This window comes from Panthera leo, chromosome E3 (genome assembly GCF_018350215.1).
Source record: "Panthera leo isolate Ple1 chromosome E3, P.leo_Ple1_pat1.1, whole genome shotgun sequence".
Lineage (NCBI taxonomy): Eukaryota > Metazoa > Chordata > Mammalia > Carnivora > Felidae > Panthera > Panthera leo.
This window is the reverse complement of record NC_056694.1, coordinates 6365801-6393375: the sequence shown is the minus strand read 5'-3', so window position 1 is coordinate 6393375 and position 27575 is coordinate 6365801. Positions and strand designations below refer to the sequence as shown.

The 27575-nt window shown below is 50.9% G+C and overlaps 2 protein-coding genes and 1 long non-coding RNA gene across 4 annotated transcripts; 1 reads left to right on the top strand and 2 right to left on the bottom strand.

Annotated features, from left to right (window-relative positions):
• The first annotated feature begins 89 nt into the window (after positions 1 to 89).
• LOC122210084 (pentatricopeptide repeat-containing protein 1, mitochondrial-like) lies at positions 90 to 19863 on the top strand. 2 transcript variants are annotated; one of them, XM_042922543.1, is made up of 10 exons: positions 90 to 203; positions 2460 to 2947; positions 5477 to 5617; positions 8686 to 8904; positions 10683 to 10784; positions 12699 to 13406; positions 14463 to 14579; positions 15268 to 15450; positions 17128 to 17302; positions 17774 to 19863. In XM_042922543.1, the coding sequence occupies exons 2-10, from the start codon at positions 2483 to 2485 to the stop codon at positions 17800 to 17802; spliced, it is 2139 nt and encodes a 712-aa protein (XP_042778477.1). In that variant the 5' UTR covers positions 90 to 203; positions 2460 to 2482; the 3' UTR covers positions 17803 to 19863. The 2 variants fall into 2 exon arrangements, with proteins under 2 accessions (XP_042778477.1, XP_042778478.1); XM_042922544.1 differs by lacking the exon at positions 90 to 203 and adding an exon at positions 205 to 251.
• LOC122210092 lies at positions 5627 to 15714 on the bottom strand. Its single transcript, XR_006197908.1, has 3 exons — positions 15476 to 15714; positions 8842 to 9180; positions 5627 to 6195 (listed from the first exon to the last, which is right to left on the bottom strand). It is a non-coding gene; the product is annotated as an uncharacterized LOC122210092 (long non-coding RNA).
• BUD31 (BUD31 homolog) lies at positions 17740 to 27532 on the bottom strand. The gene is made up of 6 exons (XM_042922552.1): positions 27330 to 27532; positions 25980 to 26114; positions 25430 to 25550; positions 19901 to 20023; positions 19513 to 19679; positions 17740 to 17985 (listed from the first exon to the last, which is right to left on the bottom strand). The coding sequence occupies exons 3-6, from the start codon at positions 25521 to 25523 to the stop codon at positions 17935 to 17937; spliced, it is 435 nt and encodes a 144-aa protein (XP_042778486.1). The 5' UTR covers positions 25524 to 25550; positions 25980 to 26114; positions 27330 to 27532; the 3' UTR covers positions 17740 to 17934.
• Between the last annotated feature and the right edge of the window lie 43 nt (positions 27533 to 27575).

Here is a 27575-nt window from a genome sequence, read left to right as displayed (position 1 = left end):
TGTCCAGACCCGGCCAATAGAGCGCGGAGTACGGGCCGCTCCGCCAGGCCCGACTAGCTGCCCGCCGATCTCCTGCCTCTCCTCGCTGCACCGGATAACCTGCATCCGCGCGCAGCGGGTGGGGAGTTCGCGCAGCGGACTGAGCCTGCGCGAAGTCGGCGGAGACGCGTGCCTACGGGAAGGTGGCCGGGAAGGAGGGCCTGGTGCGCGGCGCTGTGAGGCGGGCACGCGAGTGGGGGCGACGCGGCGGGGTGACGCGGGGCCGCACTGGGGGTGACGCGGGGCTGGAAGTCCGGGCTGCGTTCTCTGGGCCAGACTTTTCGAGTGGGAGCCCATTTGACCTTTCCTGGAGCCCAGTACTTGGGCCGGGACAGGACAGGGGCCGCGAGTGTCACCGTCTGGGTCGGAGTGGGGGACATCTAGTGAGACGACCGAGGCTCTAAAGGCCGGTGTGGAGTGGTCGGGCTGGCCAAAGGGCCCCTGGGAGCGTCTGCCGAGGGGCGGATCCCCCAGAGTGGCCAGCGGCAGCGCGTCACTAAATCAGGGGTTATTAGCTTGGGCAGGTTAATGAACTTGGGGAGGAAGAAAATTACACCTTTAATTTTCTCTGTGTGAAATGAGCATTTCCTTCCGTGACGGAGTAACGTTAGCAGTGCCCTAAACTAAGTCGTGATTTCCAGTGGGGAGGAGGGTAAATGATGGTTGGACATAGAGTATCTGCAACTACTTACAAGCTATCATTTACGCCCATCACTGCTTTGACAGGTTGACAGAATCTTGGTATTCAGTGTGTTGCAAAAGCAGCATATAAACTAATGTAGCATGAGTGCGTTTTCAAAACGTTTTGATACCTATTTTGATATCATTGGGGTTTTTTTTTTCTTGCAGTGCTATGTGTTTCATTTAATGCATATAAGCACTTTATTTAATATGGCTACCTGAAAATTTTAAATTATATATGTGCTCACGTTATATTTCTGTTAGAGTTGCAGGCCTCATCCAACGTGGAAAAGGCCCTTTGTGCTAATGTCACTAGGGTGGTGGTCAAAAGAGGCTGTCCAATATCTTACTCGGACCTGGGTTGGAAGTCAGCCCAGTTCCACAGCTGGCTGGTCTTACCTTGATATTACACTGTACTGCGGCAGGACCCCCCAGCCAGTTGCTCCTCTTCCTGAGCCTCAGTTACTAATCTGTTCAATCTGCAGTCACTTCTGCAGTCTTACCAACTGTGACCTTCTAATATAACTAGATCCTAAAATATTTTCAGGCTGGCTATTCTGGTGTTTTTTCTTTATTAAAGAGTTTCAAGTATGCAGACCAGGATGTCTAGCTGTCCAATAGAAATACAGTGCGAGCACATACGTGATTTAAAATTTTCAAGTACTCGTGTTATTATAAAGTTTAAAAATTGGGAAACTCATGTTAATTTTCTTTAGCCCAGTATGTCCAAAATTATTTCAAAATGTCATGTCAAAAGATTATCGTGTATATATTTTACCTTCTTTTTTTTTTTTTGGACACAGTCTTTGAAATCTGGTGTGTAATTTGTACTTAAAGCACATCTTCATTCAGACTCGGCATGTTTTAAGTGTTCAGTAGCCACGTGTGGCCAGTGGCCACTATATTGGACAACACACCTCTAGTCCATTTACCCACAGATTTTGCAGGAAAGACACGTTTGAATTAACTTCCCTGTGCAGAGGCCCAGAATGCTGACAAATTTTTTCCTAATAATACATTATAATAGCTACGATTTCTAAAATTTCTATTAAATGAAATGTGCTAAAAATACCTCATTTAATCTTTACCCTCGTGGTGAGGTCGGTAGGATTATCCTCACTTTTTAAGGTTTTTTTATTTTTTTAATGTTTATTTATTTATGAGAGAGCGAGCGTGAGTGGGGGAGAGAATCCTAAGCAGCCTCCAGGCTCCAAGCTGTCAGCACAGAGCAGATGCCGGGTTTGAACTCACGAACCGCGAGATCATGACCTGAGCTGAAGTTGGACGCTTAACTGACTGAGCCACCTAGGCACCTCGGATTATCTGTATCTTGCAGCTGATGATATCTAGGCACAGGAAGGTCAAGTAATGGGCCTAGTCCCACAGGACTCAAACTCAGCTCTAACTTCAGTCCCCGATCTCTTAAATCATGGCTTGATAATATCAATAGCTTATGTCTGTCGGGTGTTTACTATGCCAGCACCATGCTGCAGGCCATGTATCCGAAGCCTCATTTGATCATTGCCACAGTGCTGTAGTTGACCCCAGTTTACAGGTGAGGAGACTGAGACCAGAGCAGCCAGTGCTGGGAGACTCGTGGATGATGGTTTGGCAAAACTGAAATCTGAACCTGGGCTTTCTAATCTCAGAGCTTGTGCTTGTACTCACTTCTGTGTCCTCTTTCTGCCTTTTGTGACTACAAGACCAGTTAGACTTCATTCTTTTTCTGACCTTGCCAGGCCCTAGAGGGGAAAAGCCAGAGATGGACCTTGTGAGATTCGCCCGGCTCTTCTCCGGCCCTCGCCCAGTGGGACTGTATGCCCTTCAGCACCTTGACCCTCTCAGAGCCAAATGGGCAGGAGGCAGGGAGGGGCCTAAATGGCTGAGGGCTGCGGGGCTGACACAAGCCTGCAGCAGCTCTCCCTCTCAACTGCCCCTTGGCCAGGGGAACCAGAAGAACAGGAGCAGCGTCAGCTCTGACCTGAGCCAGCCCGGCCCCATGGCCACTCAGGAGGAAGAGGAAGAGAGCTTTGGGACCCTCTCCAACAAATATTCCTCAAGGAGAATGTTCCAAAAATCGACAGCCCAGTTGTATAACCTACGGCTCAGGGAACAGAGTGCTGACGAAGATGAGGAGAGGGACCTGGAGCCAAAGCCATGGCGGGGCCGCAAAAACACCCCTTACTGGTACTTCTTCCAGTGCAAACACCTGATCAAAGAAGGAAAGGTGAGGGAACCTTTGGATTCTGCTGCTCCTGGGTCTACTTCTTGGTAGTTCAGTATTCTTGAGGGGCCACCTTACCTTCCCTATCTCTAAATATTTGGATGCTCAGGGCTCTTCTCTGTCCTCACTCACCCTGGGTGCTGCACTAGGTGACCCACCAACCCCCTTGCTGTCAGGGTCCCCCTCCTTGTTACAGTTCTCATGTTGGTATCCTCAGCCCATCCTTCCCAATCTGCATATCCAGCTACCTCACCATCTCCCTTACACTTACCCACATTCACCTGAAGGTTTTGTTCACAGCCTTGTTTTCCCTGCACTGTGTTCATCTCACTAAATGGCGATGCCTCTCAGGCCAGATGCCTTCAGGCCATCCCCAACTCTTCTCTTTCTCTCACCAGCTCCAGGTTCAAGATGTTTCCAGTCCTAACACTTCCCTCAGGGCTACCCCTAGCCTTAACCTCAGCCCCTCAGCCATCAAAACCCTGGTCACTGGGCTCCCTGCTGCTCACACCACCTCTTTCTCCCACATCTGCTTGCAGCACAGAGCCATCCTATTAAAGCAGAAAGAAGATTGTTATTTTTCTTTCCAGGACTCTCAATGTGTTCAATGACATTGATGTTCATTTTATTAAGTATAGATAAAGACATTGCATTTATGTTTAAAAATCTCTTAGAGGTGTGTGTTGAAGATTTGGGGAGTGAAATGATGCAATGTCTGGAATTTGCTTTAAAAAATTCAGTTTGGGGGGCGCCTGAGTGGCTCAGTCGGTTAAGCGGCCGACTTCGGCTCAGGTCATGATCTCACGGTCCATGAGTTCGAGCCCCGCGTCGGGCTCTGTGCTGACAGCTCAGAGCCTGGAGCCTGTTTCAGATTCTGTGTCTCCCTCTCTCTGACCCTCCCCCGTTCATGCTCTGTCTCTCTCTTTCTCAAAAATAAATAAAACATTTTAAAAAAATAAATAAATAAATAAAATAAAAAATAAAAAATTCAGTTTGGAAGGGGTGGGAACAGGGTTTGGTGAAACAAGATTGGCTGAACATTCATCATCATTGTAGTTCTATTCTCTTTACTTTTGTGTGCGTTTGAACTTTTCTTTCTTTTCTTTTTTATTTAACGTTTACTTATCTTGAGAGAGAGAGAGAGAGTGTGAGCAAAGGAGGGGCAGAGAGAGAAAGGGAGAGGGAGAATCCCAAGCAGGCTCCGCACTGTCAGTACAGAGCCTGATGTGGGGTTCGATCTCACTTACTGCAAGATCACGACCTGAGCCGAAATCAAAAGTCAGACGCTTAACAAACTGAACCACCCAGGCACCCCTATTTGAACTTCTCCGTAATGAAAAGTTGAGAAACAAGAGAAGTCAAAGCCTCACAATAGCTTATGAAGGCTGCAAGATCTGCCTTCCACCCTCCTTAGCTTTCCACTCATCTCCCCCTCCCTCACTGTGCCACAGCCATTCTGGCCTCCTCTCTGCTTCTCCAACTCCCAGGGAGACTCCTGCCTCAAGCCTTTTGCACTGGCTGTTTTCTCAGATAGCTGCATGGTTCCTTCCCTCGCCTCCTTCAGATCGCTGTTCTGTCATCTTCTGGTTGAGGCCCTGCTTGGCTGTCATACCTAAAACTGAATCTCCCATACCCTTCTTTTGGCACTGCTTGCTTTATTTTTGTTTTAAAACCTATCACCATCTGACACAGTGTATATTTTTCTTAGTTATCTCATTTGGTGTCTCTTTCCACACTAGAAGATGTGTTCCATGAGGGATCTCCCTCTTGTTCATAGCTGTATCCCAGCGAATAGACTTTGCCTGGTACATAGTAGGATTCAGTAATTACTGGCTGAACCGACGGACAAAGAAAATAATTAAGTTGTAAAGGAGTGAATTGAGGATTTAAAGGGGGTGGTATAGGAGTAGGGATGGGGTAGAGACGACTATGGGCCAAGGGGATTTGCAGCCAGAGGAAGCTAGTCATTCAGGGCTGCTGTCTTGTGCCATCTCAGGAGGCTGCTGCTGTGAATGGCCCCCTGTGATTGTGCAGCACAGTGGCCCTGAGTGTACCTACCAAACTGGCCAGAACCCAGTCTCCCATCCAGCTTAGACCCAGGGGGTGGCACTACAGATGGGGTCACCAGGGAAGCAGGGGGAGGGCAGATTCCGGGATCTGCAGAATATTTTCTGAGGACTTAGTGAGGATGAGGCCCTGGCTCCACTCTAGGCCCACAGACAGGCAAAGACATGGCCCTGCCTTTGAGGAGTTTAACATCTGGCTGGAGGGAAGGCAGGCATGGCACGGGGACTGAGAGCTTTTGTAGGTGGTGGGAGTTTAGGGGGCTTTTCTTCCTGGCCACCAGGAAGCTCCCTTGTTGCAGAGCACAGGAACCAAGAAGCTGGTGGCAGAGGCCCAGGGCGGATGTGTGGCTCCCGGGCACGCCTGGGAGGGTCCCTCAGTCTCAGTCTCCTTCCCTTTTGCTGAGGGTCTCTGAGGCTGACCTGAGCCCCCTCCCATGTCCCCCCCTCCCCCCCTCCCCCCCACCAGCTGGCAGAGGCCCTGGAGCTGTTTGAGAGGCAGATGCTGAAGGAGGAGCGACTCCAGCCCCTCGAATGCAACTACACGGTGCTGATCGGGGGCTGCGGGCGAGCCGGATACCTGAAGAAGGCCTTCAGGCTCTACAATGATGTGAGTGGGGGCTGGGGCACGGGGCCAGAGGGGTAATGCTCCAAAGAGCATGGGCTTTAGAGGCAAAAGGAGCTGGGTGCGTATCATGAGATGTCACCTGCTGCTGCATTACCCTGGTCAGACCGTTTAACCTTCCCAGCCTCTGTTTCATCATCTGTAAATTGGAGGTGGTCTTGGAAGATTACATGAATTTGTAAGTCCTCCTACCAGGGCAGGCGCCACCCGACCTCTTCCTTTTCCACTGCTACCCACCCCCAGTTTGTTTCTCCTCCTTACCCCCCACGCTCTATGCACATGCACACCCTTCTTTCAGAAAAAAAGGGCTTTTACTTCTCTTGGAAGATGATTTTACTTTATATTCATCCACTTCTTGTGTTGTATTTATCACTCGCAGAGCCAGGAAGCTGTTTCTTTTGTGAGTCAGGAGAGAGCTTTGCCAAAGAGGATAGTAGACTCCAGTATAAGAGACCCCATCCTCTCCTGGAGCCAGAAGCTGGGAGCATCCTTTCTCCCAGCAGGACTTGTTGGCAGCCCTCGGCTGGTCATTCAGGATGTTCTTACTGTAGGCCTGATCATCCCTGGTTGGAAGCGAGGGGGAAGAGTTGTGGTTACAAATGATAAAGTAACATGTCCTCTAAAAAACCTAATTAAATACCATGGTGTAGAAAGACATGATCAGCTAGCCAGCAAAGAGCATTCAGGTGGTAAGTGAGGGGCAGGTGGGGCCAGAGAGTGTTTATTGTGGTTCTTGGTAAACAGTCCAGTAGCGGGCACTTCCTTACACTTGGGGGATCCTTAAGGGAATTGGCACATGTCACCTCGGAGAAGATCAGTTCATTCTTTTTATTCTCTATCAATTTGCTGCTTTTTTTCCCCAATAAACTTTTTATTTTGGAATAAGTTTAGATTTATAAAAAAGCTACAAAGATATGTGTTCCCAAATACCTCTCACCTAGCTAATCCCCATATTAACATCTTACATAGTGAAGGTACATTTGTCAAAACTAAGAAACCACCACTGGCACATTACTGTTAACCAAACTCCAGACTTTACTTGGATCTCACCACTTTTTCCATTGATATCCTCTTTCTATTCCTGTATCCAGTCTGGGTTCTCATACTGGCTTCTCCATTTTGTGATTATTATTTTTTTTTTTGAGTTTCCTTCCCCCCCCCCCCCCCCGTGACATTGACAGATTTAGGGAGTGCTGGTCAAGGATTTTATAGAATGTCTCTCAATTTGTACTTTTTTTTTAAATTTAAATTTTATTTTTTATTTTTTAAAATTTGCATCCAAATTAGTTAGCATATAGTGCAACAATGATTTCAGGAGTAGATTCCTTAATGCCCCTTACCCATTTAGCCCATCCCCCCTCCCACAACCCCTCCAGTAACTCTCAGTTCTCCATATTTATGAGTCTCTTATGTTTTGTCCCCCTCCCTGGTTTTATATTACTTTTGTTTCCCTTCCCTTATGTTCATCTGTTTTGTCTCTTAACGTCCTCACCCGAGTGAAGTCATGTGGTATTTGTCTTTCTCTGACTAATTTCACTTAGCATAATACCCTCCAGTTCCATCCATGTAGTTGCAAATGGCAAGATTTCATTCTCTTTGATTGCCGAATAATACTCCATTGGATATATATGCCACATCTTATTCATTCATCCATCAATGGATATTTGGGCTCTTTCCATCCTTTGGCTATTGTTGATAGTGCTGCTATAAACATGGGGATGCATGTGTCCCTTCGAAATAGCACACCTGTATCCCTTGGATAAATACCTAGTAGTGCAATTGCTGGGTCGTAGGGTAGTTCAATTTTTAGTTTTTTGGTCAATTTGTACTTTCTTGTGATGAGGTTGGGGTTATGGGCTTGGGGAAAGAATATCACAGAGGTGAAGTGCCCTCTTCACTTCGTGTCACGGGACCTATCACAAATGACATTACCTTCTTGGTCACTTGGTGAAAGTAGTGTTTGCCAGGTCTCCCCACCTGTACTGGTTTTCCTTTTCCATTTTTCTGTGGGTGTCCTTCGCAGCTGTTACTACTGTTGTTGGTTACTTATTTGTCTGGTATGATCCTTCCTGTCTAGAGCATGAGCTCAATGAATACAAGCTGTGTCTGTCCTGGTAACCACTGGTGGCCAGTGCCTGGCTTGTAGGAAGTCCTCATACATGTCTGTTGTATATGTGAGTCCACACAGAGCACGCATCATCCGTCCTCAAAGTCAGGATCACCATCCTCATTTTTCAGAGGAGGAAACGGAGGCCCTGGGAGATAAAGTGCTATGTCCAGAGTTACCCTGCTTGAGAGCACTGGAGCTGGGATTTGAGCCCCAAACGGCCTGACTCTAAAAAGAAGTTTCTTTACACTCCTCTGCAAGCAGCTTGTCACCTGCCCTCGGTCAGGTGGCCTTTGTCTGGGAAATGGCACTTGGCTTTACCAGGAGCTTCTCAAACTCGAGCTTGCTCAGTCACCTGGAGGGCTTCATAAGCACAGCGTCAGCCTCACTCCTGGGTGTGTGACTCTGCAGGGTGGGGGATCCTGAGATGTGCTGCTAGTGTGGGGGCCACTCTCCTACCTGGCCCTTGCAACAGCCTTTCAAGATGATGGTATCACCCCCATTTTTCCAGTGAGGAGCTAGCTTGCCCGTGACCACTCAGTTAGGAAATGTGGGAGCAGGGGTTTGATTGTTCCCTCCTACCTTTCCCCGGACCACATCCACACCATGGATCTTCACAGTCAGTGTGACCTCGTCGGCCAGTGGGTGGGAGCATCTGGAGGATCCTGCTAAAAGCGTCTCAGGCCCAGAGTGGGCTGATGGCCATGGGGAGGGTGACTTTGGTGCATCTGGAGTGCAGGGTTAGCTTTCAGAGTCCCTCTGGCTGAGTCAGGGTTTTGGAGAAGTAGGCCCTGGCATATTGCTCAGCTCCACCTTAGCACAGGCCCTGCTGGGGGCCTGTTTAATGGAGGAACAGAGTCCTGTCTAGCTTCCTCTCAGGGCAGCTTGTCACCTGTGTGTCCAGCTGACCCCAGAGCCACTTCCAAGTTTCTTCCCATCAATGCAGATGAAAAAGCGGGACCTGGAGCCCTCAGATGCCACATATACGGCCCTGTTCAACGTCTGCGCTGAGTCCCCCTGGAAGGACTCTGCTCTGCAGAGTGCCCTGAAGCTCCGGCAGCAGCTCCAGGCCAGAAACTTCCAGCTCAACTTGAAAACATACCATGCACTGCTGAAGATGGCCGCCATGTGCGCAGACCTCAGGATGTGCCTCGATGTGTTCAAGGTGAGGGTGCCTCTTCCTTCCTCATCCCCCGCTTGGGGCCAGTCTCACGTGGCAGGTGTGAGGTTGTGGCTGCGTCCCTCGTGCAGGGGTCAGGCGTGGCTTCACGACTCAGAGGCCTCGTGGGACACATAAAGAGGCCCCTCCCCTGTGCAGGCAGGTTGTGTGTGCCGCTGTGTGCTGTGTCTCCCTGTGCGGGACTCGGTGGTGCGCGGCAGAGGAGGGCGGGGCTTCATAGCGCTGAGGGCAAGTCAACGCCCAGCAGGGCAGGCCTCCTGCCTAGAGAGAGCAGTGGGAAGAAAAATCCTGGTTTCTGGGAGGGCGGAGTCTGGCAGGTCAGTGTGCCAGGTTTGAGGGGAGCAGGTGAGTGGGCTCATGGGAGTGCTGAGCAGGGGCCCGAATGCCTCAGGGCTTTGGCCTGCAGCCTCTTTTATTCCCCAGCTGCAGGGTTTTTATCTCCAGTCCGGAGAAGGAGACAGTGAGGGAGGTTTAAGCACGGAGGACCGAGAGCAGGGTGGTGGTTCTGCACTCTCAGGTTGTGAAGGGAGATAAACATGAGTTAACACCCAGACAAAGGCTCATGGGAAGCAGGGAAGGCTCTAGGTGCCTACGACCAAACCTCAGGAGAACTGGACACACCCTTGGCAGCGTTGTCTTCCCTCAGGGCCGGCCTGCTCTCTACTTTTAAGTTCTGTCTCACTCTTCCCATGGCTGACCGACGCTTTTCCTCACTACTCCAGTGAGCTCCCACCTGCGCACTGCAGGAGCCAGGACCCGATGGAGTGTCTCAGTACCATGTGGTGCGGGACAGCCTTTGACCAGTCCCTGGGTTGGCTGCCTTGAGCCGGCCTGGCCTGTGGGAGAGGCAGGATCATGGGGTCTCAAGTCTGGAGACCTCCCTGAGTGACGAATCCCTCTAAAGGGTGCTGTGTGAGAGGCTGGTGCCTGAAGCTTCCAGAAGAGGGCGGTGTGGCTGATAGGTCTCTGACCTGTCCAGAGATGGCATTGGTATTTTATGCAGGTCACTCTGGCTGATGGGGGAGAAGGCCCAGTTCAGAAAGAGCAGTGATTGTCCAGGAAGAGGGAGCATAAACTAGAAGCTCACTGAGATGGAAGAGTTGGTGACTGAGGGGGAGACGGGAGAGCGGCAGCAGACCGGAAGGGTGGGAACACCCATGCTCACAAGAGGGACAGAGGAAGACAGGCTTAAGGAGACTCTGAGGTGCTGAGTGGTGGAAGAAATTTCAAGAAGTCTGGCCAACCCCGACAGGCCCGGGAGAGGCCAGCACCATGAGCGCGTACCATGTGCAGGCCCCACACCTTTTGGTAGGGTTGTTCCAAAAGTCCTCTAAGGCACGTCCTACCCGTGACCCCACTCTACAGATGAGGAAGCTGAGGCCAGGGAGCTTAATGCCTTTCCCACGCTCACAGCTGGCCTATGGCGAAGCTGGGACCTAAAGCCAGTTCTGTGCAGAGCCAGTGCCTCAAGCACAGGGGCTAGAAGTGGCCGCAGGGATGGTCTTTGCCAAGGAGCTGCACAAAAGTGATTGCTTCGGCCAGGAAGAGCAGCCTAGAAGGAGGGGAGGACGGAGTGCAGGCAGCAGCTGGATGGCTGTGCTCAGGAGCTTGTTCTGAGCCACTCTAGAGCCAGATTCAGGTCCCACCTCTTCAGGAGGCACAGCCTGGGGTGCGCTAGGAGTGTCTGCCCTGAGTCAGCCCCGTCGGGCCCAGCACTGGGCTCTGCCACAGGTTCTCAGTGTGACCTCTGTTCCCTCCCCCAGGAAATTGTCCAGAAAGGGCATGCAGTCACCGAGAGGACCTTCAGCTTGCTGCTCATGGGCTGCATCCAGGACAAGAAGACGGGTTTTCGATGTGCCCTGCAGGTCTGTCCCTCCCAGCTCTGCCTTCCTACCTCTCCCGCTGTGCACCTGTGTCAGGTGCAGATGATGATGCGTGCATTTGTGACGGCCCTGTGCTGGGTGTTTTTATATTTGTGGCATTTTGGCCTCTGCAAAGCACATGGCTTCCCACCGTTTTACAGATGGCAGGGAGAGGAGACCCTCAGACGCGGCATGGCTGACCCCCAAGTGAGGGCATAGCCAGTCCTCTCCCACTCTACCGAGTGGCCTTCTGTGCAGCTAGCTCAGATCGGCTATGCTCACGGTCTCTGAATGCCCATAGCACCCTTACCCAGAGTGCTTGTTCAGCCCACCTCCCTCAGGCCCCCACTCAGCATCTCTGCAGGTGGGACCCAGGGGTCTGCATTTAATCCTGAGAGATTCTCATGGACATCGAAGTTGAGACACACTGCTCTGATTCCACCTCAGGTCCCCCGAGAGAACCCCCCCCTAATGAAGTGGGGTGGTGGTATTAGGAATGGTACCACAGCTGCTTTCGTGGCTTCTTACAGGTGGGGAGGACCCAGAGCTCACCTAGAGCCCTCCCACTTAAGGCGGGGCCCACAGACTGGCAGCTTAGCTTCACCTGGGAGTTTGCCAGAGAAGTAGGGTCTCAGCCCCACCTGGGCCTACTGCGTCTAGATCAGCATTTCAACAAGATCCCCAGGTGACTGATCCACATGGAGTGTGAGCCCCAGTGACCTGGGACAGCCCTGACCAAAAGCTCGCCTTCCCTCTGCAGACTCCCTGGAAGCAGTAGCTTTATAGTGAAAATCAGCCAAGATCTTGTTCCTCCCTTTCCTTGTTCTAGATCTGTTCTAGTTAGAGGTAGTTTGTAAAGCTAATAGCTGGTTTGTGTTTTGCACCTATTAAACTGCTCAAGCTAGGCACCAATAGCCCCGTTTTACAGACAAAGAAACTGAGGCTCACAGAGGTTAAGAAACTTGCTTAAGGTCCCAGAGCTACAAAGCAGAGCTGGGATTTGAACCCACGTCCGTCTGACTCTTAGAGCCCAAGCCCCCACTAAACCTCAGTTCTGTCAGCGTTTCCCATGGGGGTACCTGCTGAGACCCTTGCCCTTCTTAAATCCCTGTCTGATGGGCAGCAGATGTCTTGCAAGCTGCACCCACCTGGGCCTGACCAGCCCTTACCTTGTCTGCACACTTACCCTGACAAGGATAGGAAGTCGGATATGAGCTCTCATCCCACTGAAGGTGGCCTTCTTTTGAGCCCACAAAGGCAGTGAGACCAGTGAGCCCTGTGTGGCATCTCATGACATCTTAGCAATGGCGTGGTTTTGGTGTCAGACTGACCCAGACATGATCAGGGCAGTCCTCTGTGGAAAACACACTTGAGTGTGCAAGGCACTGTGCTGTGGGATAAAAATGATCTCAAGAGGAAACAGGGCTGCCAGCTTGTGAGGCACTCTTCCTGGTTGAGTCCCCTTCCACTGTGCCTGCTCTCCAGGAAGTGTGAGAAGGCTGCACGGGGCAGGGCACACAGTGAGCACCCAGGAAGTACAACTAAATCCAGTTCTTAAGTCATTCTAGACTCTTCCGGAACCTAGCCTCTCTGATCATCCCTCCCCAGAGGAGTACAGAGAAGGCAGGCAGAGACCCAGGGCAAAGTCTGTTCCCAGTACAGGGGCCTTGGGAGAGGACAGAGAGATGAAATTGCAAGAACAGTTTTGGGGTAAACTAGAGGGAGGACAGGGGTCCTCCAGAGAGTCCTCAGATTCTCAGGATTCTCAGTTGTCTAGAACCTGGCGTTGGATTAGATACTGTCCAGCTCCTTCCTGTGCCCTTTGCATTTACCGAATGGTTGTTGACTCCCTGTGCCGGCTCTGCCGAGGGCTTTTCTGAGAAGGAGCACAGGGCCAAGCTTGTCTCTCCCCGGTAGGTGTGGAGGCAGATGCTGAGTCTGGGGCTGCAGCCAAGCCAGCATGGCTACAACCTGCTCCTGGGGGCAGCTCGAGACTGCGGCCTGGGGGACCCGGAGGTGGCCTCGGCACTGCTCCTGAGGCCCAGGGAGGAGACAGTCTTGCTCCAGCCCCTTGCAGGTGGGTTTCGGGCAAGGAGGAGAGCCCAGGCCCAGGGGGGCGACGGCATGTCAGTCAGGCTGGACGTGGAGGCCCTGGAGAGGCAGCTGTTTCTGGAACCTTCTCAGGTGCTTGAGGGCCCTCTGGAGCCTCAGGAAGCCAGAGGCCCCAGCAAGGCCCAGCCCGAGGTGGAAACCAAGACAGAGCCTGACCACATGGTGGCCCTCACTTCTTTGGCCCCAGAGCCTTCTCCCCGGGGGCCGGAGACCAACCTCCTGACATTGGGAGCAGTCTCCCCAGCTGTGGTCTCCTTCGGGACTGTGACCACCCCGGCTGACCGGCTAGCCTTGATGGGGGGCCTGGAGGGCTTCCTGGGCAAGATGGCAGAGCACGGCCTCCGACCCAACATCAAAACCCTCACACTGCTTGCTGAGGTGGTGGAGCCCGGGAGTCCCGCGGAGTCCTCACTGCTGACCGTCCTGGACATGCACCAGGTGGAGGCTGATGTGACGTTCTTCAACACGCTGATGAGGAAGAAGAGCAAGCTTGGAGATCTGGAGGGGGCGAAGGTGAGGGGCTCAGAGGCAGGCACCAGGTTCAAGGCTGCGGTCCCTCCTTTCCCTTCCCTCCTCTGACCTTCTGACTGCAGGACCTGGCTCCCCTGCAGGGTGTGTCATCCGTTCCTGCAGTAGGTGGCCAGACTGTCTGGGGCCTCTGTTCTGGGCCTGGGCCTGAGCCTGGGCTTGGGCAAAGCTGACAGTCGAACGGTGAACCAGCCAGCCACTCTCCCTATCCCCGTTGAAGAGCTCCCAGGTGGGTGGAGGCAGACATCAAACATCCTCACACTGCTGAGGGGCACATGGGACACGTGGCCTAAGAGGCTGGTGGCTCCCAAGTGTGCCCACCCTTCAGCCACAACCCCTGACACACACACACTGATTTAGCCCTCTGTGTTAAATGCTGTTCTACAAGCTTCCCATCCTTTCCTCTCTTCACTGGCTGCACCACAAGGCTGTGCTGGTACAAGGCTTCCCCATTTCACAGACGGGGACATGGGACTCCTCGTGGGATTTTGTCCATGTGTCTTTGTCACGTCTCTTTTGTCAGAGCACTGACCTGGGCTCTTGTGGGCTCTTGTGTCCTGTGAAGAGACACAGCCTCTGCCTTCAGGCCCTCAGTGCAGAGCACACCTTCTAGACAAGGTAAACATGACAGAACCCCTCCCTGAGCCAGGCAGGCTGCGAGGCCATCTTCTTCCGCAGCCCCTGGCCCGGGCAGCCTCGGCCGTTACTTCCCACGCTGTTGTTGGCGCTGTCTCCCGCCTTAGACACTGAAGGCCGAAGGCCAGGATGGATGACCGACAGTGGAACAGAGACAGGAATGTGAAGGGATTCATGTTCCCATTCATGTTCGGGGAGAAGGCAGGGTAGTCCTTACAGAGCAGCTGAACTCTGGGGAGCTGGGCTGAGAGCAGCATCTAGCGTGGCTGCAGAGGGGGCTGCGAGGCCCCCGAGCATTGCTGTGCCCCCGAGGCCTACAGCACCCAACCGGGGCTTCAACCAGGGAAGGCTCTGGCCGGGCCCGGTGGGTTACAGCTTACAGAAGTGCCATGTCTGTCCCCACAGGCTCTGCTGCCACTCCTGGCAAAGAGGGGGATCCTTCCCAACCTGCAGACGTTCTGCAACCTGGCCATTGGGTGCCACAGGCCGGGGGACGGCCTGCGACTACTCGCAGACATGAAGGTGAGTGGGTCCTGGCCAGGCCAGGTGCTGAGAATTCAGGGTGGGGCGGTACTTGGGAAGAGAGGGCCTGGGCCCTCCTGAACCCCCAGGCCTCTGCACCCAGACAGCATAAACAGTGTGCATGGGGGTGGGGAGTGGGGATGCTCTAGCTTCAAGTGTATAATGGTCATTGGCCCAATGTGAGAGAAAGTGGACCCTGGTCAGTTGCTGCAGGAGCCGGCATTGAAAGCATAGGGTGTGACAGTCTTCAAGGTGGCTGTGGTGGGAGAGATTGAGGGAGGTCGTGGGGAGAGACTAGGCCCGGTTCTGGAGGGACGGAAGGTATGACCGGAGCAGGGGTCTATCAGAACCTTGGGGGCAGGGGTTGCGGTAAACCTACAGCCAAGAGCCGAAGAGGTGGTCTGCACGTGGTTTACTGCCCGAGTCCACTGATTTCTGAGCAAGTTCTTCAGGGCTGAGAGGGTAGGATCCTCAGCTGGGTGGGCTGCCATGTGGGGCACACACTTTCCTCCTGGAGCAGGAAGGACAGCCCATCGTTGCCACAGGGTTCTTCCCTTCTTGCCCTGGTTGCTGGTCTGCAGAGCAGGCCTGAACGGCAAGGTAAGCCCCCTAGCCTGACACGCACGGTAGGCTGCTTTGTCCCAACAGTGGCCATCTCCTTGCTGATTGTATGTCTGTGATGTTCCAGAAATCCCAGATGACCCCCAACACCCACATCTACAGCACCCTCATCAACGCCGCCCTCAAGAGGCTGGACTACACCTATCTCATTGACATCCTGAAGGACATGAGGCAGAACAGAGTCCCGGTGAATGAGGTGGTCATCCGCCAACTGGAGTTTGCAGCCCAGTACCCACCCAGCTTTGATCGGGTGTGTGCACCAAGTTCCAACTCACCTGTCTTCTCTTTAACCACCCCTGCCTCTCCCCTCACCCCTAGGGCCGGCCTTTCAGCGGTGGAATTCCGTTGCTTTAAACTGTCAGTGGCTTCCCTTAGGAGAAATTCCAAATTCTTCAAAACACAGCCCGTGAGTCTCCGTCCCTGTGGCTCATTTCCTCTTAGGCTACTCTTCCCTGTATTCACGGTCAGTCCTACTGGCCTCTTTCCTGCCTTGGGGTTTTTGTATTCCCTCTGCCTTGATAGGCTCCCCGTTTTTCCCACAACTGGCTCTTCATCCTGTGGGCCTCAGTTTGAATGCCTCTTTTTCAGAGCTGCCCCACTACTGCTGTCCCTTCCCATCACGTACAGCACTGTTCCTTTTTGCCATGCTTCACAACCTGTCATTACACGTGCACGTGACTTTCACCTTTGCAAAACCATAAGCCCCTGGAGCTGGAGACTGCCTGGCTCTGCTGGCTCCCCGGGGCCTGCCCATTGCCCAGTGCCTAATACAGTCTGTTTGTCAAGTGAATGGGACAGCAGCAGCAGTGAAAGAATCTGCTTTGTACTGGCCACTTCTTTCCCTGTTGTTCTGAAGAGAGCAGGCTCGGGGGCAGGGTGGGGGTAGGGGGCTCAGATTTTAGGTCTACGGAGCCAGACTCTGTGTTGAGTGGCTCCAGAGCAGCTGTGGCCTGGAGGAAGGAGCACAATCCCAGGGGGTAGGGAGTCGGCAGGGACACAGCAAGGCATGGGTCAGGGACAGCCGTGCAGGTGCAATGCTGGAATGCCATTTTGAAGGCCCAGTAAGAATTCATGAGATGGCAGTAGAGAGCGTGCCTGGCAGAGGGCACAGCAGGGAGTATTTGGACAGTTGGTTAAGTCTTCTCATTGGTTCTTCCGAGTTATGTTATTTTGGATGCTAATCTTTTGTTGGCTCCATGTTGCAATATCTTCTAGTTCGTGGATCTGTCTCTTTACTCCGTGGTGTAGGGCCCTCGGGGCGTCTTCTCAGGTTCAGTCAAGTCACCGGACGACCACAGGCCCAAAGCTTATTGGATTCAAATCACATTTGTATTCCCTTACGACGGTGATGTATTTCCATTTGAGATGGTCAGGTTTTTGTTTTATGTACTTTTAGGCTGTATGAGATACATACAAATTTAGAATGGTTGAATCTTTTAAATCAGACTGTTTGTCATCATGTGGTAACAGTCTTCAACTTGGACATTTTTTGGGTTTTTTTGTACATATTCCTCTGCCAGCTTTCCTTTGGGATCAGCCAGGTTCATGCTGTTTGCTCCTTTCCTGCCTGCCTCTCCAGAGACCACTACAGCAGTGCTGAGAACGGAGAGAGGCACTCAGGCTGTGGAGGCAGAGTTAGCACCCGGGGATTCTAGCTTGGGGGGCTGGGGCGACGTCCCTGGTGTGGCACGGCAGCTCGTATTTCGAAGGAGTGTTAGCAGAGGAAGTCTGGTCTACCCCACAGCAGCTTTGTCTCTCTACATAAGCTGCTCAGGGACCAAACAACTCTTCTGCCCTCTCCCTTTAACCACCTAGGAGCAAGAACAGCTTCCCTGAGGCCTGAGCCAGCTGCCATGGCTTGGGATTAGCTACAGGTAGCCTGCAATGACTAATGGCTCCTCTGAACCCCATGCGTTTCCATTTGTAGTACAAAGAGAAAAACACCTACTTGGAGAAGATTGATGGCTTCCGAGCTTATTACAAGCAGTGGCTGAAAGTGATGCCAGCAGAGGAAACCCCCCACCCGTGGCAGAAGTTCCGGACCAAGCCCAAGGGGAACCAAGACGTCATCACTGAGGCTGACGTGGACAGAGGCCTTGGAGGCAGGTGAAGGGAGGCCCCGGGGGACTTCTGGCAGAGCTGGAACAGAGTGCGTGGTGTTTACCGGGCTCCATGGGAGCCCCGGGATGCTTTCCATAGCTGACCCACAAATGTGTTCCAGTGGCCTCCAGCGCAAGGGAATGGTCGGGCCCAGAGGAAGCGCTGCAGCATTCTGCAGGCATTGGTACGAGGACACACTGGGCCCAGGGCCTGACGAGTCCATGGCAGGTCCAAGAGCAAACCGGCTGACCTTGGCACGCCCTCTCAGGTCATCCTTGCCCCCATCACCGATGGGGAAAGTGAACTGGCTCAGAGTCACACAGCACCTACAAGGTGGAGTCAGGATTGAGTCCCAAGGGTGACGGGTCACTGGGGTCTGGTGCTCACCCACTGGGTTCTACAGATGGCTGGCTCTCTGAAAGAACAAATGCAGGGCCCAAAAGGTTTAAAAGTTTTATTTCTACAAATCACAGCTGATAAACACCAAAGCCTTAACACGTAGAGACCATGCTCCCACTCGGGCCTGGAGCACTGCTCTGCGAGAAGAGCTGCTCCCAGGAGAAGGCGTGATGGGACAGGCAGAAACCTGCGAAGTCCAAGGTTCAGGGTGAAGAGAGGTCGGGGCCCGAGGGCCTCAGCCAGAGCAGCCCCGACAGCCGCAGTGCGTGCACTCGATGATCCGGCCCTGCAACAGAGGACAGCTGAGACACCGCACTTCCCCCACGCGCGGCAATCCTCCCACCAAGAAGGTGGTGGGACATTCACGATCTACCGTGACACTCTTCAGAGTGTCTGCAGGACACTCTTCAGAAAGCCCTCCATGATGGATGGAAACAGCTACTGTGGACCCTGAAGCTACACTTCTGTGCACTTAATATATGCAAATTCTATGTACATGCTTATGCCCCCACCACAAAAGGAAAAAAAAAAACCTGTGAGCAATTCTTGTTATTCTATGAAGTGAGCATGACACACCCTTCAATGCGCTGGAAGTTGGGTCTGTGTACTACTTGGGGCTCAGTGCCAGGGGCCTCTGGGCTGGGGAACTTTCTAGTGGGGGCACCGGGAAAGAGGACGTACACCTGAATCTATATGGCAGCCGAAGAGTCCTATCCCCTGGACCAGGTGGGCCCCAATGTCTGGCTGGGGGCTTGCCCAACAGAAGGCCCTAGAGCAGTGATTTGTCTTGATTTTCCTTTTTCCTGTTTTGGAGGAGCAAGACCCTTACCTAAGCAAACAAGATCAGAAGGTGAAACCCAACTAAAGCTAAAGCAGGCTCTATCCTGGCCGCAGGGCTGGGGCAGCACCCCAGACCCAATGCCACCACAGAATCCTGGGGCTCTCAGAGGGGAGGCTTCTGCCACTTCACCACCTCTCCCTGCCCCTACCAGAAAATTCACACCCAGATTCTTCCCTTGGGGAGGCAGCCCTCTTCGATGCCCCCTGCCCTTTGGCCTTCCACATGATTCAGGGAGACAGAGCTACCTGCTGAGCTAAAGCCCCGTGCCTGGAGTCAAAGCTCTGTAAACTGTAACTAGTGTGCAGCATAGAGGGACCCTGTGATGAGGCGCCTGTGTGACAGGTGGCCAACTGGGAGGCAGGCAGTCCAGTCTGACCACCCGGCTCGGCCCACAACGAGCAGCCAAGGGTGCTGCACTCAAAGGCCACTAAGGCTAACATCACAGTAACTGTCTGCCTCCTTCTCTAGCTCCAGTTCAGAGAGGCTGATGCTGTAAGCTCAGCTACTGCACACCCAGCATCATTCCGGAGCTCCCCAGAGAACAAGGTTCTGACAGAAGAAATACAGTGTAATTCTGAGGAAAAGGAGGCCTGGAAAAAAGGGTACCTGAAGAGTGAGCCCCAGAGGGGAAGGACAGGAATGTCTGCTTACTGGCCTGTGCTTCCCTGACTCAGCCTTCCCACCCCCAGGTCATACATGAGGAAGGACTTCAGTAACTTGCCCAAGGGTGGAGTTGAGACTGACCCCCCCAGACCTAACACGCCATTGCTGCCAAACTGCCGGGTGTGGGTTCCCCGAGAGAGCGATTCCCTCTCTTGGGAATGGCCAGCAGGCCATCCAGCAATAAGGACTACTTTCCAGCCCAACAAAACAGTGTAAAATCCCCTGGCGTCACCCAGGACACACTTCTGAACTGAAAAAGGAACCTCCAACTTGATCATCAGATGTTACAGGGGCGGAGACCTCACTTACCACTTCCAGCTTGCTTTTGGGGACCCGGCAAATGCAATTCGTCCCAAAATTGGTGTCCCGTGTCTGAATGCACCGCAGGCAGCATAAATTCTCATACCCCTGCTTTTTCCACTTTGCGATCAGGTTTTTGTCTGCGTAGCCTTCTTTAATACAATATTCATATAGTTCTGTCCAAAAAATGGGGAAAGGGCATCAGACCATGGTATAACACAGCTGCCCCAACCCATCACCACTCTTCCTTAAAAAGACTATTTCGCCAACAGTGGTCCCTCCCCGCCTTTTTTAGTGATAAGACAAATGACATTTGCTAAGGCTGTAAGAATAAGAACCATTAAATAAATGTGAAAGCCACTCAAGTTGTCCAGGCCAAGAGAATTTAGCTAATTACCTCTGCTTATGGCTTTCCGCTTATAAAAGAGGTCAAAAATATAGCGGGTTTTCTGGTGGTGGATCCTGAAGATGGGCCACAGAGACTCCACTTTCCTCTTTCCCTCATGAGGTTCTGTTTCAGCTGGGGAGAAAAAGGGGTGTGTTTGTTTTGTTGTGGCAGGCAGCGTTCAATCACAGGTCACAATGTTTTGTTTTGTTTTGTTTTTTAAATAACTAGGGATAAAGAATAAATCCTACTTCATACCCTCTAGGTTTGCTGTCATCAAAGTGACAGTAACAGGTGTTGATGTGGAAAAATTGGATCATATGCTGCTGGTAGAAATGTAACATGGTGCAGCCTAGCCTCTCTGGAAAAGTCTGGCACTTCCTCCAGGAGTTAAACAGTTACCAAGTGCCCTAGCAGTTCTCTTGCTAGGTATATTCCCAAAAGAACTGAAAACACATGCACACGAAACTCCTCTATGAATGTTTAGGCGGCATTATTCACAATAGCCAAAAGTAGAAACAACCCAGCCTCAACCAACTGATGAATGGATACACCAAACATAACCCACCCACAGGACAGAATATCATTCGGCCGTAAAAAGAAATCAAGTATGGACTTACTACAACACGGATGAACCCTGAAAACATGAAGCCAAGTGAAAAAAACCTCCTCCCCAAAGCCCACCTACTGGATGACTATCTGCAGCGACACAAAGTAGGTTAGTGGTTGCCTCAGACTGGGGGGCGGGGGAGGCACTACTGAAGGGTGCAGGGTTTCTTTTGGAGGGGTAATGGTTGCTTGACTCTGAATATACTGAACACCCTTAACACTTCAAAAGGGCAAGTTTTACAGAATATGACTTGTCTCAATAGAGCTGTTATTTTAAAAAAGATAAAAAATGAGCCACATGATTTAAACATGATTGAAGTGGCAATTCTGTCTCTTAGCAGCTCCAAGTTGATCTTTATCACCTTGACTCAGTTTTTAGAGAATGGAGAAAGGGGAGGAGGGGTCAAGAAAAATGTGCCTCCATTTCTCCAACTTTGGGGACATTCTATGACTTAGGATGTAGAACTCAGCTCCACGAACAGGATTCTGTGATCCAAGCAAAAGGCAGGTGTTGAGGCCTGAGCAGTGCGCACTGTGTGCCTGCTGCAGCTGAGGCCCTGATCGGGTGCCAAAGACAAGGCAGTGGGGCAGACAGAGCAGGTCTGGAGCCCCGTTCCGAGGAGGGAAGCAGATCAGCACCTGGTTAAGTGGTAGAGGCCAGAGAGAACACAGAGGGGATGGCAAGTGGGGAGAGGGGGGACTGCCACTTTATACATGTGATCAAAGAAGGCACAAGAGGGACATCTGATCACAGACCTTAAACAAGGGGTGGGCTGGGGACTGGGCAAAACTGGTGAAGGGGATCACAGGTACAAGCTTCCAGTTAGAAGACAGGTCCCGGAGATGTAAGGCATAGCATAGGGACTATAGTTTATAATACTGTATGGTGCGTTTGTAAGGCCTGGATGTCACATTGTGTTAATCATTTCATATACACATATCAAATCATGTGCATGTGCATGATTTAAAATCATGTGCATGATATAAGACATGCGTGTTTTATATCAATTAGATCCCAATTTAAAAGGGGGAAGGGAGTGGGGCATTGGGTGGCTCAGTTGGTTAAGCAGCCAACTCTTGATTTCAGCTCAGGTTTTGATCTCATGGTTCATGGGTTCAAGCCCCATGTCAGGCTCTGTGCTCATAGTGTGGAGCCTGCTTTGGATCCTCTGTCTCCCTCTCTGCTCCTCCCCCGCTCATGCTCACTCACTCTCTCTCGCAAACATCAAAAAATAGTTTTAAATAAAAAAGGGGAGGGGCAAACATGCTTATAAGGCAAACAGCAATGCAAAGGCCCTGAGGCAGGACTACTTAGGGATCCGGGAACAGCAGTTGTGGGCAGGGGATAAGGGAGAGAGACAGGGGATGGAACTAAGGAGGGGGCTGCAGTGAGACAGTGTTTGACCTGGAAGGCCACACAAGGACTTTGTTTATTTTTGAGAGACTGAGGCAGAGTGCAAGTGGGGGAGGAGCAGAGAGAGAGAGAGAGAGAGAGAGAGAGAGAGAGAGAAGGAGACACAGAATCCAAAGCAGGCTCCAGGCTCTGAGCTGTCAGCACAGAGCCCGATGTGGGTCTGGAACCCACGAACTGCAAGATCATGACCTGAGCTAAAGTCGGATGCTTAACCGACTGAACCACCCAGGTGCCTCAGGACTTTGGTTTTGCTCTGATGGGGAAGTGAACCAATGGAGGGTCCTGAGCAGACTGTGATCTGACTTAACATATGGATAATTTAAAATGTACACAAAACAGCATACTGGACCCCCTAGACCTATCACACAGCTTCAAACATTTCTAGTATTCAGCTATTTTTATTTTATCTGGTTCTCCCCACTTCTGGGGGTGGGAGACTGAAGTATTTTAAAGTGATCTCAAACCATCAAGTGTCACATTCATAAATATCTATGTATCTCTAACATGTTAAAGACTTTTAAAAAAGGATCCACAATGCTAATATCCCACACAACAAAACCAACCATTCCTCCTTATTAGCAACCATACTCAGTTCAGTTTTCACTCATTGCCTCAAAAACACCTGCTGACAATGCATGTGTTTGAATTAAGGTCCAAACAACATCCAGACGTTGTACTTTGTTGATCTGTCTCACAACATTCCCTCCATCCTGTCACCCTTCTTAGGAATCTGGATGTCTTAGATGCTTGGATAGGAAGAAAGAATGAGAAGAGTCCAGGATGGGTCCGTGGTTGTGGCCTCAGAACGGAAGCAGCTCTGGGGTGGATGAATGGTTCAGTTCTGGACATGGTTAAGTTTGAGATGTCCAAATGGGGCCACTCCATAGGCAGCTGGTATATAGAGTCTAGTTTTGAGTCACGGCTGGAGAAGATGTGGTCACCTGGGCAGAGTGTGGAAAGCCATGCATCCGGATAAGCCACTGAGGGAAGGGCACGCTGCTGCCTAGGCTGCAGCTGGAAGCAGAGCCTCCCTCCCTGAGCTTTGGTCATTTTTTCAGTCTTTTAATCATAGCAGCACTCCCATTTTTAAAGTCCCGTTTGGACCCATTTTCCCAAAACCACGTGCACATTCTTGGATGTTGTTTTGTACAGGTCCACACACAAAGTGGAACGCCGTCTCTGGTGGCTGATGCAGAGTCCTGCCCCTAGGAGGATAGGGCAGGAAGAAAGGCCGGGGGTAGGGGCATCGTGGCGCAAACTAGATGTAGCTTTTTGCCACTTTGCTAATGCCAAAAACTTCAAAAGCAACTGCCCGTTAACTTCAAAACCTTGGCAACAATTCTTTTAAAATGTTATTGTTTAAAAATCTAGCTAAGGGTTCATTATGCAAGTGTTTATGCTTATTTTCAACTAGTTTAAAGTCCTTATAAAAGCAGTTATTTACAAGTCCTGGTTATAGTCCACAGAAATAGTGCCTTTATTTCTGAGTTACCCACCAAACTCCCCTGCCACACAGTTTCCCCCATCTCTGCCCCTCAGTTGCTATAATCAGGCTCTTTGGGGACCTCCAGGGCCACAGCAGCTGTACAAAAACTTGAGTGTGACCTAACAGACACATAAAGAGCCAGGCAGGGTCAAGAGTCAAGCTAGCAAACACTGGGGACAAACTACAAGAGAAAACGGGAACTCTCCATCTGCTTCAGTAAGTGTGAGTTGTCCTGTAAGTGGCCCTCAGATCAGGACAGGCCTGGTAATGCCACTGGCCTTGGGCTCCTCTGTGCCAAAAGCCACACAAGGGTCCCCATGTCTAGGAGTGTGGCCACAGATACCACAGGCAAAAGTTGTGCTAGAGGCTACCAACGAGAAACCAGCAGCCCCAGCCAGCCTGAAGGCAGGCTTTGTTTGGCTCCTTTCACAAATACCTGCGCGTTTTGTTGCTGTTGTTGCTAAAGTGTGAGCAGGGGAGAGAGAATCTTAAGCAGGCTCCATATAGCATGGAACCCAACGTGGGGCTCAATCCCATGACCCTGGGAGCGTGACCTGAGCCAAAATCAAGAGTCGGAATCTTGTTTTTTTAAGTTTGAATCTTAAATTAGAAGAGTTCACATGGGGGCACCTGGGTGGCTCAGCTGGTCAAGCATCTGACTCTTGGTCTCGGCCCAGGTCATGATCTCATGATTTAGGAGATCGAGCCCTGCATCAGGCTCTGTGCTCTCACACAGAGCCTGCTTGGGATTCTCTCTCTGCCCCTCCCCCGCTCATTCTCGCTCTCTCAAAATAAACCTGGAGAAAAAAAAACCAGTTCACATAAAACAGCTGGATTTCTGGCTTCTCTTGGGGAACACCCCCCCCCCCCCCCCCCCCCCCCGCCCAGAAAATTTGGCAAAACTTAGCCTGGATCCCAAGGTAAAATGGGCTTCGGGTGAATAGCAGCTCCTGCCCCTGTCCAGTCTGCCACATCCTCAGAGTTTCCTATTGTTCCCAACACTAAAGCCAAGTCTGGTGCCACCTGCCATCCACTGTTTTCTTCATAATGGAAGGAAGGACAACATGAAACAGGTCTTACACCTGTGAGTTTATCAAAAAATGGGAAAGCAAAGAAATGCTGATGGCCTATATGATTAAACAAAAATGGAAGAGAATATTTCTTTTGGAGACAATTTTCAAGGACTCACAAAATCTTTTCTATTATAGTGCTCTCCAGGTTCCTTTATTTTGAATAGAGATCGGTTTGGGGAAGAAATCTCTCAGCCAAAAATGACCTTGATTACTGGAAGTTCTAGGTATTTAACAGAAGTTATCTGATACAATCAGTTTTTGGGAAAAAAGGCAACGTGACTTAACAATGATTTAATAATTATTGCTGGAGGTATGACCTCATAACAAGGGTTAGTTACCAAAAAGCTTTAAAGAAAGGACCGCTTTAAAAAGCAATTCAGTAAGTAGTTACACTGTGATCATATAAGATATAAGGCTCATGGCTTCGGATAAATTTTCTAAAATCATACTACATGATTCACAAAGTTCAGGATCATCGACATTTTTTGGGAACATACGTTGTAAAAAACTAGTGTATAATGCAGAAACAAAGTGATGATGAAACCAGTGTCAAAGACCCAATATTTTTATTAAGAAAAATAATAAAACTGTTTCAGAAAATGTGAAAATGAAAAAGGACAGGATTTCCCAAGTAAACATATTTTGTAAAATTCTAAATATGTACCTAACCAAAATAGTAACTAATTACTGCTATTAATTCGATCTTTAGTCTCTAAAGCTTTCATATCTAGTTGGCCCCAAAATGGCTTTGAGGACCTTTTCATTGGTGCCATCCTATTTTCCAGGACATAGAACATTCCTGAGTTAATAAGCAAACAAAACACGTCAGTGTCAGGAGGCCATAGTGGCGCTGCCTGTCTCTTCCCACTGATACTTGCATTTATGCCTGGCCCCTGGGGGGTCATCTAAGCCTATGACCCTTAGACACACCTCACCCAGTCGCGAACTCCCCCACTCACCTTCTCTCATCTTTTGATCTAATTCATCCAGTGTCGGCTCGATCAACTCCCAACCATCTGGGGGAGCTTTCCGGCTTCTTTTGACTTTAGGCATGTTTCCCACAAGATAATTTGCAAAGATCTGGGGGAGGAAAATTAAATGGATTGGTTTCTGAACCTGAGATCCCCAAAGGCCTTCACTAGCCACCATTTTGGTGCACATTCACTTCCCTAACTCTGTTTCTTCATCTGTAAAATGGGGATAATATAATCTACCTATAGGACCATTGTGAAGATTTAACTGTAGTTATATGCAACATGCCTACATTAAATGTGTTTAATAGACTTTTTGGTGTTATCATTAACATCACCTATGAGCCTGGCCCTGTACTGGATATTGGGAACACAGAACAAAGAGTAAGACACAATTTCTGTAGTTGAGAAGGTGACATTCTAGCAAGGAGATATAAAGTGACAAGGCAATTACAACATAGTGTGGGAAGGGCTATGGTTGGGAGAGACCAGGGAATGAGTGTTTAAAAGGGAAAAAGATGCTGTCAAGTCAAAGTACCTTAGGGTCTGCTTCCCAAGAGTGTAAGAGAAAGATCTCTGATCTCTTCAGTTACAAACTCAAGTTCTTGTCCAGCTCTACCAATTACTGTAACTTTAGGAGAGGTCACATTCCCTTTCTGGTCTTCAGTCTTATCTGTAAAACGAGAGCAGTGAATTAGCTTGATTGCCAAGGAGTTTTTGTTCATTTGTTTGTTTTTTAAGAAAGAGAGCACACAAACAGGGCAGAGAGGGAGAAAGAATCTTAAGTAGGAGCTCAGCACGGAGCGCAACACAGGCTCCATCCCATGACCCTGGGATCATGACCTGAGCCATATACTCTACCAGCTGAGCCATCCAGGCACCCGCAAAGAATCTTCAAACCCAACAAAGTATTACATAAAGGCAAGTTATATAAAGTCCACACAATTAGCCAGTCCAAATCTAAACAACCACATTTTTCAAGCCACAAGGCCTTTCTAGGTGGCAAAGCAAATTCAGGTTAATTACCTCCTACTGTGCAGCATAGCAGACTCCTATCCCCAAACTCATCGGTCCCTCCCTTCTGTGGGGTGCCTGACAGTTTACAATGTCCACTCCCCCCCGCCCCATACACCCCCAGCCTCCTTTCCTTAATCCTCCACTAACAACCTGACGGATGAGAAATGAAACTTCTGCAGGTAAAGTCAGAGTCACACAGATGAAAACTGGCAAAGTATGATTCGGATGGCGGGGGGGGGGGGGGGGGGGGGGGCTCCTGACTCCCAAATCAGTGGTCTTTGGACGTATCTTCCCTGCTCTGAAGCTAGAGATGGTCAGAATCTGGACCCTGCCCAAGCGCGCCCGGCTGGAAGAACAAAGATACGGGACACCAATTTGCTATGACCCAGGGAAATTCGAGAGCCCTGGCTCATCTGGAGGTCAGAGGACAACCCACAATAGAAAACTGGTAGAAGCAACTAGATCAAGGGGTGTCGGGTGGTATAAGAGGTGGTAGCGCTCGTAAGAAGAGCGTGGAAAGGCATTCGGAGCTAGGGAGGGAAAACATTACAGTCGCGACTGTACAAAAGGCTCATTGAGAGGACATCTGGGCCGAGCTTACAAGAACAAACAGCATTTAGACAGAAAACATTTTCGGGAGAGAAAACAGTGGGAGGAGTGGGAACCTAGAAGCAAGAGAACCCCTAAACCCATTCCCTGGGCAGAACGAACCAGGCGCCGACTCTTCTCGGGAACTCACTCTGACCTCCCGCTCCAGAACCCCACACCCGTCCCAAGCCAACCGCTCCCACCGCCTCTGGGCCAGTGCAGACCTCCGATTCCTGGCCTTAGCGGTCACCAAGGTACTAGAGAACACAGGAAAAGCACTCACCTGAACCACCGTCGCCGTCAGCCGCCTCTTTATCGACGGCTTCCGCTTCCCAGGTAATCTCTCCAGGATGAGGTCCTCGCGGATCCCCTCCCTTTCTCGCGCTGAGATTGCGTCATTTTAGGTGTCTGCAGCTCCGCCTGTACAAATTCCAGCCCGCTGTTGCCTTTTGCCGTCACTTCCCGGGGGGAGACCGGCAGGCTCACGCGTCTCCCCCGGGGGCTGAGGGACTGGGGGCGCTGTTGCCTG

Bases quoted from the DNA above. Each gene is read 5' to 3' on its own strand.
- BUD31 (XM_042922552.1), bottom strand. From the start codon at position 25,523: ATGCCTAAAGTCAAAAGAAGCCGGAAAGCTCCCCCAGATGGTTGGGAG. The intron at 20,024-25,429 runs GTGAGTGGGGGA...TTTTCTCCCCAG, and splicing joins AGATCAAAAGATGAGAGAAG to CTGAAACAGAACCTCATGAG. The intron at 19,680-19,900 runs GTAATTAGCTAA...TTTTTTGGACAG, and splicing joins GCGGAAAGCCATAAGCAGAG to AACTATATGAATATTGTATT.
- LOC122210084 (XM_042922543.1), top strand. From the start codon at position 2,483: ATGGACCTTGTGAGATTCGCCCGGCTCTTCTCCGGCCCTCGCCCAGTG. The intron at 2,948-5,476 runs GTGAGGGAACCT...CCCCCCCACCAG, and splicing joins ACCTGATCAAAGAAGGAAAG to CTGGCAGAGGCCCTGGAGCT. The intron at 10,785-12,698 runs GTCTGTCCCTCC...TCTCCCCGGTAG, and splicing joins GTTTTCGATGTGCCCTGCAG to GTGTGGAGGCAGATGCTGAG.